General features: G+C 43.7%; 4 protein-coding genes across 6 annotated transcripts; 2 read left to right on the top strand and 2 right to left on the bottom strand.

Moving 5' to 3' along the window:
• The first annotated feature begins 41 nt into the window (after positions 1-41).
• On the top strand, positions 42-2,382 carry LOC6624292 (uncharacterized). The gene is made up of 2 exons (XM_002046871.4): positions 42-337; positions 417-2,382. The coding sequence occupies exons 1-2, from the start codon at positions 314-316 to the stop codon at positions 1,938-1,940; spliced, it is 1,548 nt and encodes a 515-aa protein (XP_002046907.1). The 5' UTR covers positions 42-313; the 3' UTR covers positions 1,941-2,382.
• A 461-nt stretch (positions 2,383-2,843) lies between these two features.
• On the bottom strand, positions 2,844-4,121 carry Pbgs (Porphobilinogen synthase). Its single transcript, XM_002046872.4, has one exon. The coding sequence runs from the start codon at positions 4,047-4,049 to the stop codon at positions 3,066-3,068; it is 984 nt and encodes a 327-aa protein (XP_002046908.1). The 5' UTR covers positions 4,050-4,121; the 3' UTR covers positions 2,844-3,065.
• Positions 4,122-4,591: 470 nt separating this feature from the next.
• On the bottom strand, positions 4,592-9,409 carry Sms (spermine synthase). 2 transcript variants are annotated; one of them, XM_015175347.3, is made up of 4 exons: positions 9,059-9,409; positions 6,629-6,737; positions 6,143-6,265; positions 4,592-5,965 (listed from the first exon to the last, which is right to left on the bottom strand). In XM_015175347.3, the coding sequence occupies exons 1-4, from the start codon at positions 9,341-9,343 to the stop codon at positions 5,382-5,384; spliced, it is 1,101 nt and encodes a 366-aa protein (XP_015030833.1). In that variant the 5' UTR covers positions 9,344-9,409; the 3' UTR covers positions 4,592-5,381. The 2 variants fall into 2 exon arrangements, with proteins under 2 accessions (XP_015030833.1, XP_002046909.1); XM_002046873.4 differs by lacking the exon at positions 6,629-6,737 and adding an exon at positions 7,632-7,743 and having other exon boundaries at positions 9,059-9,406.
• A 409-nt stretch (positions 9,410-9,818) lies between these two features.
• Positions 9,819-14,001, top strand: INPP5E (Inositol-3-phosphate synthase). 2 transcript variants are annotated; one of them, XM_015176205.3, is made up of 6 exons: positions 9,819-9,930; positions 10,513-10,587; positions 10,647-12,238; positions 12,300-12,960; positions 13,018-13,271; positions 13,357-14,001. In XM_015176205.3, exons 3-6 carry the CDS (start codon positions 10,944-10,946, stop codon positions 13,463-13,465), a joined length of 2,319 nt encoding a protein of 772 aa, XP_015031691.1. In that variant the 5' UTR covers positions 9,819-9,930; positions 10,513-10,587; positions 10,647-10,943; the 3' UTR covers positions 13,466-14,001. The 2 variants fall into 2 exon arrangements, with proteins under 2 accessions (XP_015031691.1, XP_070064027.1); XM_070207926.1 differs by lacking the exon at positions 9,819-9,930 and adding an exon at positions 9,975-10,097.
• The last annotated feature ends 926 nt before the right edge of the window (positions 14,002-14,927 follow it).

Below are 14,927 nucleotides of genomic sequence, written 5' to 3' on the forward strand. Positions count from 1 at the left end.
TATCGATAGTTGGGCAGGCAAAAGTTGAGATAATTTAAGATATCTGACGGCACAATGACGTTTTTCTATGCCGGCTGGAAAGCATAGCTACATTATTCTTTACAAATAAGCAAAACGATAACTCCAGGTGACCTATCGATACATTTTAGCTGCGTTGATTTCGCCGCGAAACATATGTTTATTATTCGCCGTAGATGTTCGCTCCAGTAGTTCGATCAAACAGCAACAGAATTTGCATATTTTTCTTTTACGCTTAAAAATTGATTTAAAATGTTTGCTATTTAGCATATGTTGTTTGGAAAATCGTCTAGCTATGATGGAGCAGCTCCTGGACCAGGTAAAGCACTACAAAACCAGTTTAGGGCGTTACAACTGTAATGCAGCAGCTTTTTCATATTATAATTTCTGTCGTTAAGGTAAAAACAAGTGTGCAACAGAAATTCAATGATATACGCGCCGCATTGCATATGCGTGAAAAGTTGCTACTGCGACAGCTGGAGGTAATTGCAAATACGCAGCGCCAACAATCGGCGCCCGTGTACATCGAATACGACACAGACAAAGAGAAAGATAAGTGCGAGGTGCGATTCGTCACTGGCAATGATAACGAGGAGGAGAAACTGCTGGCGGCCATACGCAGCTTTGGCCAGTTCCAGCTGGACAGCAATATGCAGCTGGCGCTGCACAGGTCGCAGGACAACAGAACGGCGGGGCTGCGCAACGAGGACTACATAGAGCCGATGGATGATCATGAGACCATGTACAAATGCCTAGAGAATGGGGTGCACAACAGCACCTACTACGATCTGAATGATGAGGTTCAGCCAGAGGCCATTGTGGTGGACTTTTCACGCAACAAGTCGCTGCTCGAGGACAATGCCAAGCGCTCCATTATCAACATTACGCTGCAGGAGGCCAAAGATCTGATACGCCGAGCGAAAATCAAGCGAGAGACCTATGTGCCGCCGCTCAATCTCGAAGAGCTGGACGACGAGCTGGAATCGTCCATAGCCGATGCGGTCTCCAGTCTGGGGCGCAGCTGTCCTGAACAGCCGTCCATCAAGCAAAAGCCGAAGGCACGCAAGCCCCGCTTCAAACCAAAAATCACCATCAACAACTGCAATGGCACGATTAATCTGCGCAACATTGCCAGCCTGACCATCAACTGTGCCAGCGAGGACGCTGTCAGTGCTGATCTGCCGCTCACCGATGGCGCCGCCGCCGCAGCTGCACACACAAAGTTGAAGCAAACTGTGTCGGCTGACTCGAGCAGCAACGCCACCGAGCTGTCCAGCTGTACGCCCACCAGCTCCAATTACTCGAGCAACGCTAGCTCGCGTTCGCAGTCCAAGAAGCAAAAGAACGCCAAGAGGACGGAGCTCAAAGAGGAGACATCTAAGGAGAAAAGGGAGCAGGATTCGGAGACCGTTGAGACAACGCCCACACAACCCAGCTCGACGGGCACGCCAGAAGTTAACTGCGACTTTTACAATCGTTTGCTAAATGAAATCAAAAAGAGCCTCAAGCAGAAGCCGACTCGCACACATGAGCCCGTGCCGGAAGCTGCAGCAGCAACAACAACAGCCACGGTCACAAGCAGCGATGCGGTGCAGGCAGCTGCCGTTGCACCCGATTCCAGTTGCGTGGCCCACTGTCGGCGGGCGCACGGAGACGGGCCGGTCCATGTTTCCAGCACGCAGGGCAGCGAGGTCGGCGACTCGACGCTGTCATCGCAGCTGCAGCCGGGCAGACGTTTGATATTGAAGAACTTCGAGAACCTGAAGATAATCTTAGAGGCAAACAGCGGCGACGAGGACTCATTTCATCCGGTACAGATCGAGCAGTGGCTGGCAGAGATCATATCCGAGACAGACCTGGAACCAATGCAAAATACAGACATACTTGAGCACAGCAAAATCAACAACAGCGAAAGCAACTAAACAAAAGGCTGGCACGTCACACAGCGCACAAAATAGTTGAAAAATATATATCACAGTATTTCATAATTAGATATATTCGTATCTGTAGTCGTTCCCATAATTTCCTTAAATATCCAAAAGAAAACTATAATAATTGCCAACTTATAGTATATAGTATTATGGCTATATACATTTTAGAACTTAAAAAATCACATATTACACAGCTTTTGTGGTCCAAGTCTATGCATTTAAGATTTAAATATGTACCCACAAAAACAAAAGACCTAGTGTTTCGTGTACTTAAATGCACTTTATTTTGTGATTCTGCATCACATTCCAAGACTAAATATTGCACCACTTAATACACGATTAAGTTTAGCACCTAAGATTTAGGCCAATTTCATTGTCACTCTAATGCAAACCAAAACAATTTGTATATTTAATTAAAGTGTGAACATTCAAATGCTAAATAAGGTTTACATGCGCCTTGGACATTGTTTCACCTAAAAATGAAATCAATATTCATAGCGCTCAAGTTCTAAATACAGTAGTCACTCGCGTAGGAGAACGCCAAGGGAAGCTTTCGATTAAAATCATTAATGAACCAATTATAAAAGTATGAACACTTTATGCATATTTAAAAGTCTTTTAATAACATAAATCAATAAAAATGTTTACCAAAATATAAGTAAATTTAAGAATCTAATAGGAAACAGCTAATATGTGAAAGTTCTAATTTGCTAGCGATCACTGTAGCAAATGTACCTGGAACTTGTCATGCTGATTGTGCGCTTTGGCTTTTCGGTAATTGAAATGCCAAAGTTGGAAACGTTTTGTGACGCAATCGAAATGGGGCTGAACACATTTGCCTTCCAAATCGGTTGGGCTGATAAGCATATTGAATGACAATTGAATACAACTATATATAAATATAAATATATATATATATATATAAAGCAGTGAATGGGAAATGGAACCGTGGGCATGAATTGCCAATATTTCTCTTATGGGACAAACAAATATTTAAATTGTAACTATACTAATATTTGCACGCTTTCGACTTAAAACTAGATTGTTTCTTTGAGGTTGTCTAAGTACACTTGAACGCCAAGAGAGAGCCACATTTCGTATTGTCCTGTTGCCGTGTTACGCCGATTTGCTGATTATATCCAGAAGATAGGGCGTAAAATAGGTTATAATGCAATCGGCACCGGCACGTTTGAAGCCCTTCATTGACTCCAGCACCGCTTCGCGCAATGGAAAGGCGCCCGCCTGGGAAGCATGATATAGCATGGCATACTCGCCAGACACCTGATAAACGTACAGGGTGTGGTATGGATATGTGTCCTTGGTCTGGCGCAAGATGTCCAGGTAGGGCATGCCGGGCTTTACCATGAGCATGTCGGCGCCTTCGCTGACATCACGCTGAACCGCCCGCATGGCCAGATTGCGCGACCCACTGGGCAGCTGATAGCAGCGACGATCTCCGAAAGCTGGCGCCGACTGTGCTGCCTCTCTGAAGGGGCCATAGAAGTTGGACGCAAACTTCGCCGAGTAGGCCAGCAGTGAAACGCTGTTCAGATTGGCGTCAATCAGCGCCTGTTTAATCGCTCGCACGCGGTTGTCCATCATGTCCGAGGGGGCCACAATGTGAGCGCCAGCTTTGCCATAGGCCACCGCAATGTTGGCTATCCGCTTGATGCTCTGCGCATTCTCCAGGCCATTGTCGGACAGAAGGCCGCAGTGGCCGTGCGAGGCATACGGACAGATGCACACGTCACAGGCTATGAGCAAATCTGGAAACCATTTGCGCAGCTTGGGCAATGCCTGGACCACAGGATTCAGCGACGAGTCCGCATGGGAGGCCAGCTCATCCTTGAGGTCGCACTCTATCACGCCAAAGAGCAACACCGACGCCAAACCCTTTTCGAGCAGGGGCTCCAAGTGCTCGCGTAATCGGTTCACGCCGTAGCGTGATATGCCCGGCATGCTCGAAATGGGTTGTTCCTCATCGTCGTTGCTGATTATGAAGACAGGATACATCAGGTTGTGTGGCACTATTTCACAGCCAGACTCCTGCAGCAGCCGCAGCGTAGGATGATGTATACCGCTGTGCAGTTTTCGATCCATTTTTTGCTCAATTAGTTCCGCAACTGCTGTCTTCGTTTCGCAAACGAAATTTGCTTTCTATTTTATTTGAGCAATCGTCTATCGTTACATCGATTATTGCCCTCGATTCCTATCGATGCCGTCGCGATTTATCGATTTGTGTGTGACCGCGCGCGGTAATGCAAAAGTGTTGTGCAGTTTTAAACTGAAATTCAAAAAAGAAACTGATCGATTGTGTGATTCACGGTTCCCCAAATTTCCCAACCAACGTCCTGCCAAAGTTTGTGTCAAAGGTAAGTGCACATTCAACTGTTTATTTACAATTGCCCGTTGTGCTGAAAATTTGTTAATTCATACATATTTTCATATACAAGATGCGGGCTATATTTGATCTCTATCCAAAAATGGGATCTATAAAAATATAGTTAAATGGAATAATCTAGCCCAAAGTTAATGACACTTTTGGGCTAGGTTTAATTAGGTTAAATCATTTAAGTACTTTTTTTTAAATCTTGCAACCTCATTCTTTTTTTGCAATAGCAAATAACGGAATAAAACAATTGTTTATTCTGAGTACGACTTTTTATTATAGTTTTTTTTTCAAACGTATCAAGTAACATCAGCTATCTGCTATACTCCTAACACTAAATTTCGCATCCACACACTTTTGAGTGCCTACTTGAAAATTAAATACATGAATTCTAAGTATATATATATATATATATAAGTAAGCATATAAGTATATTATGTATGTTTAAGAAAGTACTAGATATTAAATATAATGTTAAATAAGCACAATTAAGTACAAAACATATGTTGTTCTCGCCTCTGCCTCTGCCTGAGCCTGACTTAGTTTTAGTTTTAAAATCAATGAACGTAAAACACAACTAAATCCTAACTTAAATTATATCAATTGGACTTTAAATATTTGGTTTGGTTATCAGATGCTAGTTACAGCCCTTGGAAGTCTGTTTGTTGTTTCTTTGTTGTTTTTGTGTGATGTCGGTGATGCTAATTAGTTCGTTTGTCTTTTTGGTTACATTTGAATAGCCTCCACTAGGAAACCAGGGCATGGTGATAGTGCACACGCCTCTGACGACGTGGCACACGCTTGTGTAGATTCTGTGGCAACTGCTCAGATTTAGCAGCATGCAATATCACGGTGTAGCTGTGCAGTATCAGCGGCTCCTTGTTATTGAGCTCGATTTGATCGATTTGTGTTGCGGGTGTGAGAACGTGTTGTGTGCTGGAGATAGCGTTGTGGAGACACGATGTGTTCGTTGTTGTTAGTGCTGTTGTTGAGTTCGTACTACTCGTTAGCTTTAATTGTGTTTCAGCTTCCGTTTGAGCTGGTCAAGCGAAAGTTACTTGATAGAAGAGCCATTCTTCCATGAACGACGGCACAAACGCCTTTGTTGTGGTAAACTTAACCTTGGGCTTTAGCAAACGTAGCTGATCCTCAAACAACTGCAGCGATTCCAAGCAGCTAGTGCCGTTGCCATGAGTCAAGTATTTGCCATCTGGCTTGAGCAGCTGGAACGAATGCTCAAAGATGGTGCGTATAAAATCCCAGCACTCGCCAATCGGTGCATCCGAAATGGGTATGTCAGTTAGATCGCCAAACACATAGTCAAACTTGCGCCCCTCGGCAATAAACTTTTTCATATAGTCCACACAATCGCCCACTATGATCTCATACTGATCTGTCTTGCGCTTCTCCAAGACATCACCACAAATGGTATTCAAATACTTGTTGCAGGCCTGCATGACAAGCTCATCTATTTCGAGCATGACCACATGCTTTGGATTCTCCTTAAGCAGCTCATAGAGTAATGCGCCATCACCGCCTCCTAGAATACATATTTCCTTGCCCTCGTAGTTCTCAATGCCACGGCCCATCAGGGTTTCTGTGTAGATCAAATCCGACTCGGCAATATCTGTAAACAGTCAAAGATTTTAGTACACGAAATTGATTTTTATTATTTCAGCAGCAACAACAGACACGTGCCATGCACCAATTAGGCCTTGACCCTAATTTTATCATGGTGGCATTGCAGGGGTTGCAAATTTACGTGCAACTGGGCGCATGTGTGCGTGCCTGTTGCTCGACTTACTCTGCAATTCGTCTAGAATCAGCATATTGCCCAGCGTCTTGGAGTGCATGATTTGAATCTTCTGAAACGGGGAACGCGCCTCATAGACTAGGGTATCAATGTCGTACTCAATAATGCGCTCATCTGCGAAGAGTACAGGCATTAAATATATTATACAAGTTTATAGTTCTATAGCTATTGCCAATTACAATACTCTAGGGCTTATATATACATATAATTACATGCATGCAGACAAATGTTTAAACGTAAATTAACAGTTTATCAAAGAACATGGAATTAACTCCAAAGTAAAGTTAAGATCAAACGAAAACATATTGAACGTAAATAATATATTTCGAATTTTAAATGTAAGTATGCATCATGCTCTGTGCCTTTTATAATGTATTTGTACGCAGTGCTTAAGTTGCTCAACTACTTATGAGATATATGATATAGCTTCTATAGTTTTTCAATATGATAGTAGTAGAGTATTACGGTATACGTTACCTGCAGATGGATAATACCTAGCGACATCGCCACGCTTCAATGTTGGTATCTTTTGACCCGAAAGGGCATTCAATTTAGTGGCTATGGCATTTTCCAAACGTCTGCCAGTCTGCTCAGTTGGGTGGTTATAATGTACGTGGTGGTAGGTGGAGTTGTTGTTTTACATAGTAGTAGTAAAAGTTGTTGTTGTTGTTGTTGTTGGTACCATGAGAGCGAACGAACGAGCGGGGCAGGTGACACATGTGCATAGGGCGTACGTACAATTTAATTTGGTTTTTATATTTTTTTTGGTTTGTTGTATAATTCAAGAAATTTGGTTCATGGCAATTAATGTTGATGATGATGATGATGATGAATAGTAGATAGACCAAAGACATCGTGTGGGTTTCAGTTGTGTATTCATGGATATGAAAATAAAAAAGAGTTTATAAAAAATAAATCAAAAATAATTGAGAATTCTTTAAATTAATATAAATAATACGCTGTTTTTGTTATTATTATCTTTTTGATTGGATTTCTAGCACGACGTAACAAGCATGCAAGAACTGCCGGAATTAGTTGGCAATTTCTAGAGGTAAGCTAGCTAGCTAACCGAGTTATATTACATGGACTACAATGTATATTGAAAAAAAAAAAACGCTCTGGGTTTTGGTGTATGCGATTGACAAGCCGTTTGCGAATTTATAGAGCCATATTTTGGCTAGGGCCCGTGCAACCAAATAGTTGATGAATATGAGTTTATATATTGTCGAATTGAATTCAATTACAATTGGATGTAAAAAGTGTATAATTAATTTTTTGGTTTTTGCACTGCTTGAGTTGCAAGTTTTTGGCAATTGATTTTGAAGAGAGAATTCGGCATAGGAAGATATACGAGTAAATACAAGGATTGCATAACTCTTGATATACTGCATTATATGTTGCATATAGAACTAGCAAAAACTAAATTAATTTTTTTTTTTGTTTTAAGTTTTATTTTGTTTAAATAATGTATTCGACCAACCTGAGCTAGTCATGTATATGTCAATATATCCACCACGTTTTATCGGCGGTAAATACTTGGATCGATCGGAATCTAACTTTTGACGCAGTATAAGCTCCATTGTACGCATGGTCTGCAATTGTAATTGTCTTTTTATTTAGGCTTATAACAAGTTCCTGACTGGGTAACAAGCACAAATTGCAAATGTAAATGCTGTGTTTCGAGTCAATAAATTAGGCAAATGAAAGCGAACAAACAAAATGAAAACAAATACATAATTTGCTTAAGCAGGTGAGGTTTCTCAGCGCGTTTTTGAGAAAGTTTTCTCGGCCACAAACTATTCAAGCAACTCTTGTTAGCGTGAGGAATATATATATGTATATATATATATATAGCCAGCCCCGCAAACTACTATTTATAGTTCAGTTTGTAAATTCTTACGAAAATGGAAAGTATTCCCAATGCATGTGTTCATATATTTTATACAAATTTATATCGTATACAGTGCAAACTTGTGAATTGCCGTCTAAGCCAAAATGCGTAAACTGCCGGCCAGACCAGGTGCGATATGCGACTGATAACGCTTCCCATACACATATACGTCTGTTTAAATAGCCAACTTTATAGAGAATTGCATCTGTTTTGGCGCAGAAATCATTTCAAGAATCAATAAAACATTTACTCAAAGCTGCACCCACGTGCTTCTACGAAAGAGAGGAAGCGCAGAGCGAGATAGAGAGCATGAATGCTGCCGGGTCGAAGCGCGCATACCCTGACCTAAGTTCTGGCGCATGAAAAGGTTTGTTAAATTTAACACGAACGTTGACAATGATTTGTCAAACATTGATATAAAATATAGAATAAAATAGTTAGCTTACTTTTAAGTTAATCTTCTATTAATTTATTAAGCTCGCATAAATAATAACCACGCTTTGCTGTACAAACAGTATGTAAACATAATAGTGCTCTCCGTAAGGGTATTAAGCAGAGACGCGTTGTGATATAATAGTCGCAAGTAAATTCATACGCACACATATCCAATTTTGAAGGTCTTGGACACATGCAGACTGCCAGGCTGCCAAGCTCGAGTGCAATGCGCCCGCCGCCACCCACCCAACTTTTAGGAGCGTAAAAACAATGCCAGCGATTTTAACGGCAAACAAAAAAAAACGGTCAAGTGCATGTGACACACCCCCGCCAAAGGGCCGCACACACACATACAGACGCAAGAGAAAAATCAATTTCACTTGCCGCTGTAAACCCTTTTACCCCCCCCTCGACATTAAAAGCTTTTAACAGCTCATATTCTTAGTGTGTGTCTGTGTGTGTGTCTGTGTGCGTGAGTTTACTTTCACACGTGTAAGTGCCAGAATTATGTACATATATGTTTGTGCATAAGTTGTTTTAAAAATATAATTTTAGTGTGCATTTTATACATACATACATACATCAAAGGACATGATAGGCTCCTTGCCGTCTGCCAAATAATACTCCACATTGATGGTTAACAAACCCTGCTGAAAGATGCGGCATGTGATAATTGTCTCCTTATTCTCGTGCAGCACCGAAAAGTATCCATTATCCATGGACTCCATGGAATAGGCGAGCTCCAGTTGGGAGAACACATGTTCCAGCTCGTTGCGAACAATACGAGCCACTTCCTGGCGTTGTATTGCAGTTGCTGTTTTTCCAGCATCCAAAGTGAAATCAAAGAGTATTGTCTGGGCAGCCATGGCGAAATTGTCTAGGTTCAGCCCGCCGAATGTGCAAAATACGAATGCAGGTATTATAAGTGTTCGATATGCTTTTATCGTGGCGATATGGTCTTAGTATCGAAAGTGTCATATGTTCAGTAGCAATATATCGATATATTTATAAATTGTTGAAAGAGGTGCCCATATTCTATAAGAAATCAGTCCATTCACCCTGCAATCAGCTGTTCGACTTGTTTACTTTTCGTTTGTGTATGAAAACATGAATCAAAACCCACACAATGCTTAGTGTGAACAGTTAGTATGCATTAAAATAATACTAAATTCCTTTCTTATGCTAAGCAGTGACGCAATATGCAAAGTGTGCGATGTGTCGCTATCACTTTTCAAAATAACACTATTTTAACATTGTCTGTACGATTAGCAGAGCTATGTTAACACCGATAGCTGCGTTGGAGTTATCGTATACGATAACATAAGCTATCGTTTGACTGAATCGAGTAGCTGAGTGTCGGTGTATCGAGTAACTTCAGTGAATAAACAATATTTAGTTTTGAGTTAGCGTTCGCGGGTCATGACACAGGAAAAAGCATAATATGCGCTAAAAGGTACAAGGTCGTCAAAAAAGTGTCAATGTTACAGTTTTCCTGAACCTGAACTTGAAATCAGTTCGACGAAAAAAGTGTGTTGCGTGCTGCCGTTGTTGTTTTATTTTGCCATTTGCCGAGACTTTACCAGACGCCCCATAGCCGCATTCAAGGCAAAACACATTGGCGTACGTTTGGCGGCAACAATGGGCTGCTAATTATAAATCCCAGCATAAGAGCGCACCGGCGCACAAATCAAGTGATGTCGCCAACGTTCTTGTTGTTGTTTTTGCTGTTGTTTTTTTTTTCTTCATGTGCTTTCTTTGTGCGTGGGCGGACGTCACAGCCGCGGTATCGGCATGCTTTACAGATGCCAATGTCGTTACGTCGTCGTTATATAGTTTTTTTTTCATTTTACTTTTGCCCCCTTTTAATGCCGCCCTCCCTCGGGCAACTTCCTTGCCTTCTGTTGGCGCCACAGCATTGCTGTGGGCAACGCCAACATGGGGAGAGGGTGGATTTAAGTGCTGCGCCGCGACTTCCCTTTATTGCGATATGTGCTTACAGTTTTATATATTGATTTTTTTTTTTACCCAACCGCAGCTCCGTTGTTCCTGCAGATTGTAGTTTTTTTTATTACCCGCTTCGCCCAGGTCTGAATCACAGCGGTGGTGACAGGTGAGTTGCGTGCTTTGTTAAATATTAAAGATCTCTTTTGAAAGTATTCACATTTGCAGGCAAAAGCACAACGCTGTCCAGAGCTCAACATGGGCTGAGCACACCAGCAGCTGTACATCACATATGGAATCTCGGTCGCAATCTGTCCACATTGTAGTCAAGTTCACGCACACGAGGCTAGAAATTCTCCCAGTGTAAGCACAATTAAAGGAAACATGTGATAGCTGATAAGGCACAGTATTACACTAAATGACTGCTCCCAAGTGCTGGCAAGACGGGCTTACAACAGCTGCAGCTAAAGTTCACACAAATAGAAACTAATTTGCCTCGCTAATTACACTCAACATTTGTGCGACATGCAGCAGCAGAGCGTGACCGGCAGCGAGGAGCGCATGACGAGCAGTCCACGCTCCGCACAGAAGTCGGGCAGCAGCACGCTTTTTGGGCTGCTGAGCAAGCGGCCGAGCAAGGTGGAGCCGCATCCCGTCACCCCGGAATCTCCAAATGTGCAGCGACGACCAATGTCTGTATGCGGCCAATATGATGTCACTTTCGCCAAGTGCTCGGCGGAACCGCTCAACAATCATAAGAGTCAAACGTTGCCCGCCAACGCCAACGCCAACAACTGCAATGCCACGCAGCTGCTTGACAAATCGCACAGCGGCCTAATAAGCTTCCATAGACGCGGTAATCCCACGTCCAAGAGTAAAGCGCACACGCACCGCTACAGCAGCGAGGCCGGCTCGCAGAGTGATGGCGGCGCGGATGTGATAATGCGTCGCAAGTCGCCCAAGAAGCGTTCGCCTAACCACAACAGATTCAGTCATCAGTTTAGCCTGTGCTGCAAGGCAGAGAAGAAGCCAATGACGCCGCCAGTTACCGTGCGCTACAATTCTATACCCGACGCCGTGGTCAACGCTAGCAACGTGCTCCGGCGCGACAATCTGTCGCTCAGCTGGAGCATGATGGACAACTCGGGCTCGATGCACTCGCATTCAAGCGAAGGAGCCGCCTCCTTTCAGCTGCCATCTGCACAGCGCCCGCGTCCGTCGAGCGAGTGTGCCAGCGCACCCGAATCTCCAGTGGCGGGCAAAACATTCTTTGCCCAATGCGGTACCCGCGCCAGCAACTCCACTCATCATTCGCAGTACTCGCCGTCCAATTCGTTCAACAAGAGCGACACGGTGCATCGGGCGCCGATACGTCCCATCGCTGTGTCCGCGTGCCGGTCGCGGCTGCGCCTCAAGTTGTTTCCGCCTGGCCAGGAGCAGCCACCGCTCAACTCCGAAGAGAGCGCGGAAACGCTGAAGCGCGCCACAACACCACAGCACATGTCGTCGCCCAACATTGCCACGCAGCCGGACTCGCTTGATGCGGTTATACAGGAGGCGCCTGGTGTGCGGTTCATGTCGCATGAGAACATGTCATTGAATCGCCAAGGATCCAGCTCTAATCTGGCACGCCAAGCACTGATGGCTGCGCAGGCGCTGAATCTCATCCCGGCGGATAAGGCACGCGAGCGCAGCTATCTTGATGGGCGAATGGGTTCATCCTCGTTGCTAGGGCCGAGCGAGCTAAGTCGCGTATTGCCCCAAAAAGAGGTCACCATATTCGTGGGCACCTGGAACATGAATGGCCACGCGCCGCCCAAGTGAGTTCGAAACTTAACAGACTGTGTTTTCTCATATGAAGTTTGCCATTTACATTTCCAGACAAATGAATGACTTTGTGTTACCTTCAAATATGGAGCATGTGCCTGACCTGGTTGTTATGGGCACCCAGGAGTCCAGCCCAGATCGATTTGAGTGGGAAGTGACGCTGCAAGAGACCCTGGGCCCTTCGCATGTGCTCTTCCACTCGACCACACTTGGCACACTTCATCTGGCCGTCTACATGCGGCGCGATCTCATTTGGTACTGTTCGGCGCCGGAGGACGCTTCGATGTCGGTGCGCACGGGCTCTGCGTTTCGTACCAAGGGCGCGGTGGCCATATCTTTCTGCCTCTTTGGCACATCCATGCTTTTTGTAACATCCCATTTGACCGCACACCAGCAAAAGGTGAAAGAGCGTGTCTCGGATGTCAAGCGCATTATAAATGCTCTGGATCTGCCCAGGAATCTGCCCAACGCACGGCACAAAAACAAGGATGTTACGCAGAATTTCGACAATGTGTTCTGGTGTGGTGATCTTAACTTTCGACTGGGCGAGCCACGAGAGAAACTACTTGAGTGGATACAGAACACAAAATTTCCGCTACCCTCGCATTTGCCACATGGCTACATGCACACGGATCAGCTCTCATCGGTGCTGGCCGATGGCGCTGCTTTTCGTGGCTTCATGGAGGCAAACATTACGTTTCCTCCCACCTATAAGGTGAGTACTAGACATTGCATATTAATATTTTAATTATAAATACGTGCCTATTTTCAGTATGATCCTGGCAGTCAGAACTTTGATACGTCTTCTAAACAGCGCGCGCCGGCATATACGGATCGCATTCTCTACAAGTATCGCCAGATGCAGGGACTGGTCATACGCCGGCAGAGCACTGTGCCGGGTGTCTCCACGCCCACGCAGCCTTATGTGCAGTGCCTGCTTTACGACTCTGTGCCGTCAATTACCACGTCCGATCACAAGCCAGTCTGGGCCTTGTTTCGCACACTCATACGTGCTGGCACTGATGCGTACGTAGCTGACAATTAGAGTTTACATGTTATTTATCATTTGTCTATCTATAAGTATCATTTACTTATGTTATCTATTTTATAGCATACCACTGGCCGCTGGCTTGTTTAGTCGTGACATCTACTTGGAGGGCATGCGTCGTCGTCTAAATAATCAATACACGGGCGCCTCCGCTGTCTGTGCCATACAGTAAAAGTAAAAGTGCTATGGATATACCCGAATTTTAGTTATTATGGAACCATAATCTACGTGCAGCTATTTAGTTTATTGCTAACTAAATATATATATAACTATATATATATATATTTATATAATTCTATCAGTGATAGTTAAAACTCTGAAATGCTAGTCTTGTTAACTATACCAAAGCAGCTTAAAAACTGTCCCAATGCTTTACCACGGTTGTGTGTGGCCTTTATAGCATATAGTTAGTTATTTAACTCAGTAGTCGAATATTCAATACGCTACTCTTTATACCATGTTCGAATATTGTTAGATCTTAGGCGCTGCCTTTCGCCTTAAGGCCTTTATGTAAAACGTTCCTTACAAAATAGAGGCGCAGTCATAATGAAATCTTTTAGCACAAGTTTAGGTTAGTTGAATCTATTAGCAAATAACTTAGTGCAAATATATAAATGAAGTCAAAAGTTGAATGTATAATTTAAAATAGCTGTAAATTTATATATATATATATATATATATATATAATAGTATTGTGCGAACAAAACGTTGAAAAAATGCTGTTGTTATTTGTTATATTTATATATTTATTATTTTAAGCTTGTTAAATTACTTTTTAGTTTGTTGTCATATGATGAATAGTGAAATCTTTTACTTTTATAATTTTAAATATTAACTGTTTATTGCTTGTTTACCTACATATATTAACTTTTTCTGCAACTGCAATAACTGCAAATGGCAGCTGTGGGCGGCACTTGACAAAGTGAAACTCATAAGCGGTGGCCATAAGAGCGCCAACAAGCAGGATGTGCCCGCGGATAGCACTCGAATATGCAGCCGCTCGTTTATTTATCCAAAAATGCGCCAAAAAGGCCAACGACGGCAGCCGGGAGCAGCATGTGCCCCCTAGTCACTCACACACCCTAGTCTCCAATTCCAACCGAAAAGCCCTCTCCGCACACACGCAAATATGTTAAACTTTTGACCAATTTCAACTCGAGTTGGATGCCGCTGGCAAGCGCTCTGGACGCACTGCAATTTATTGCCATGGCGATTGGTTGGCATCGGCAGCGGCATCGGTAACGTCATCAACGCTGTCCATGTTCCAGTTGCCGCCGCATATGCTCCATAAGTGGCCCCGCGGTGCTTCAGCCGGATGAGTTCGGTTGTGGTTATGCACATGTGTCTGCCAACAGTCTATGTGTGTTTGTGTGTGTGTGTGTGTGTGTGTGTGTGTACTGGCACTCTTGTCGGTGCGGCTCGGTGTCATCCAATTGACCAAAATCATTGGAGGGCTCCAACGCGCCAGCGACCACCAGTCCAGGGTGGGTCAAGTGGCTTTGTATTGGCCAATGCGTCTGCATTGCTCCCGCACTGGCGCTGACCAGCGAAAGGCTGCGGTTCTCTCTCCGCAAATAAAAAAAAAAAAAAAGAGAAGAAACAATTTCGTATCCGTTTTGTTTATTGCAATTTCT

The sequence above is a fragment of the Drosophila virilis genome, chromosome 3 (genome assembly GCF_030788295.1).
Source record: "Drosophila virilis strain 15010-1051.87 chromosome 3, Dvir_AGI_RSII-ME, whole genome shotgun sequence".
Taxonomy (NCBI): domain Eukaryota; kingdom Metazoa; phylum Arthropoda; class Insecta; order Diptera; family Drosophilidae; genus Drosophila; species Drosophila virilis.

Coding starts and splice junctions, on each gene's coding strand:
- LOC6624292 (XM_002046871.4), top strand. CDS start 314: ATGATGGAGCAGCTCCTGGACCAG. Junction 338..416: donor TGGAGCAGCTCCTGGACCAG/GTAAAGCACTAC, acceptor TCTGTCGTTAAG/GTAAAAACAAGTGTGCAACA.
- Pbgs (XM_002046872.4), bottom strand. CDS start 4,049: ATGGATCGAAAACTGCACAGCGGTATACATCATCCTACGCTGCGGCTG.
- Sms (XM_002046873.4), bottom strand. CDS start 9,343: ATGGCTGCCCAGACAATACTCTTTGATTTCACTTTGGATGCTGGAAAA. Junction 7,744..9,058: donor AGCCTATCATGTCCTTTGAT/GTATGTATGTAT, acceptor TTACAATTGCAG/ACCATGCGTACAATGGAGCT. Junction 6,266..7,631: donor CATATACATGACTAGCTCAG/GTTGGTCGAATA, acceptor TACTCTTCGCAG/ATGAGCGCATTATTGAGTAC.
- INPP5E (XM_015176205.3), top strand. CDS start 10,944: ATGCAGCAGCAGAGCGTGACCGGCAGCGAGGAGCGCATGACGAGCAGT. Junction 12,239..12,299: donor AATGGCCACGCGCCGCCCAA/GTGAGTTCGAAA, acceptor TTACATTTCCAG/ACAAATGAATGACTTTGTGT. Junction 13,272..13,356: donor ATACGTGCTGGCACTGATGC/GTACGTAGCTGA, acceptor TCTATTTTATAG/CATACCACTGGCCGCTGGCT.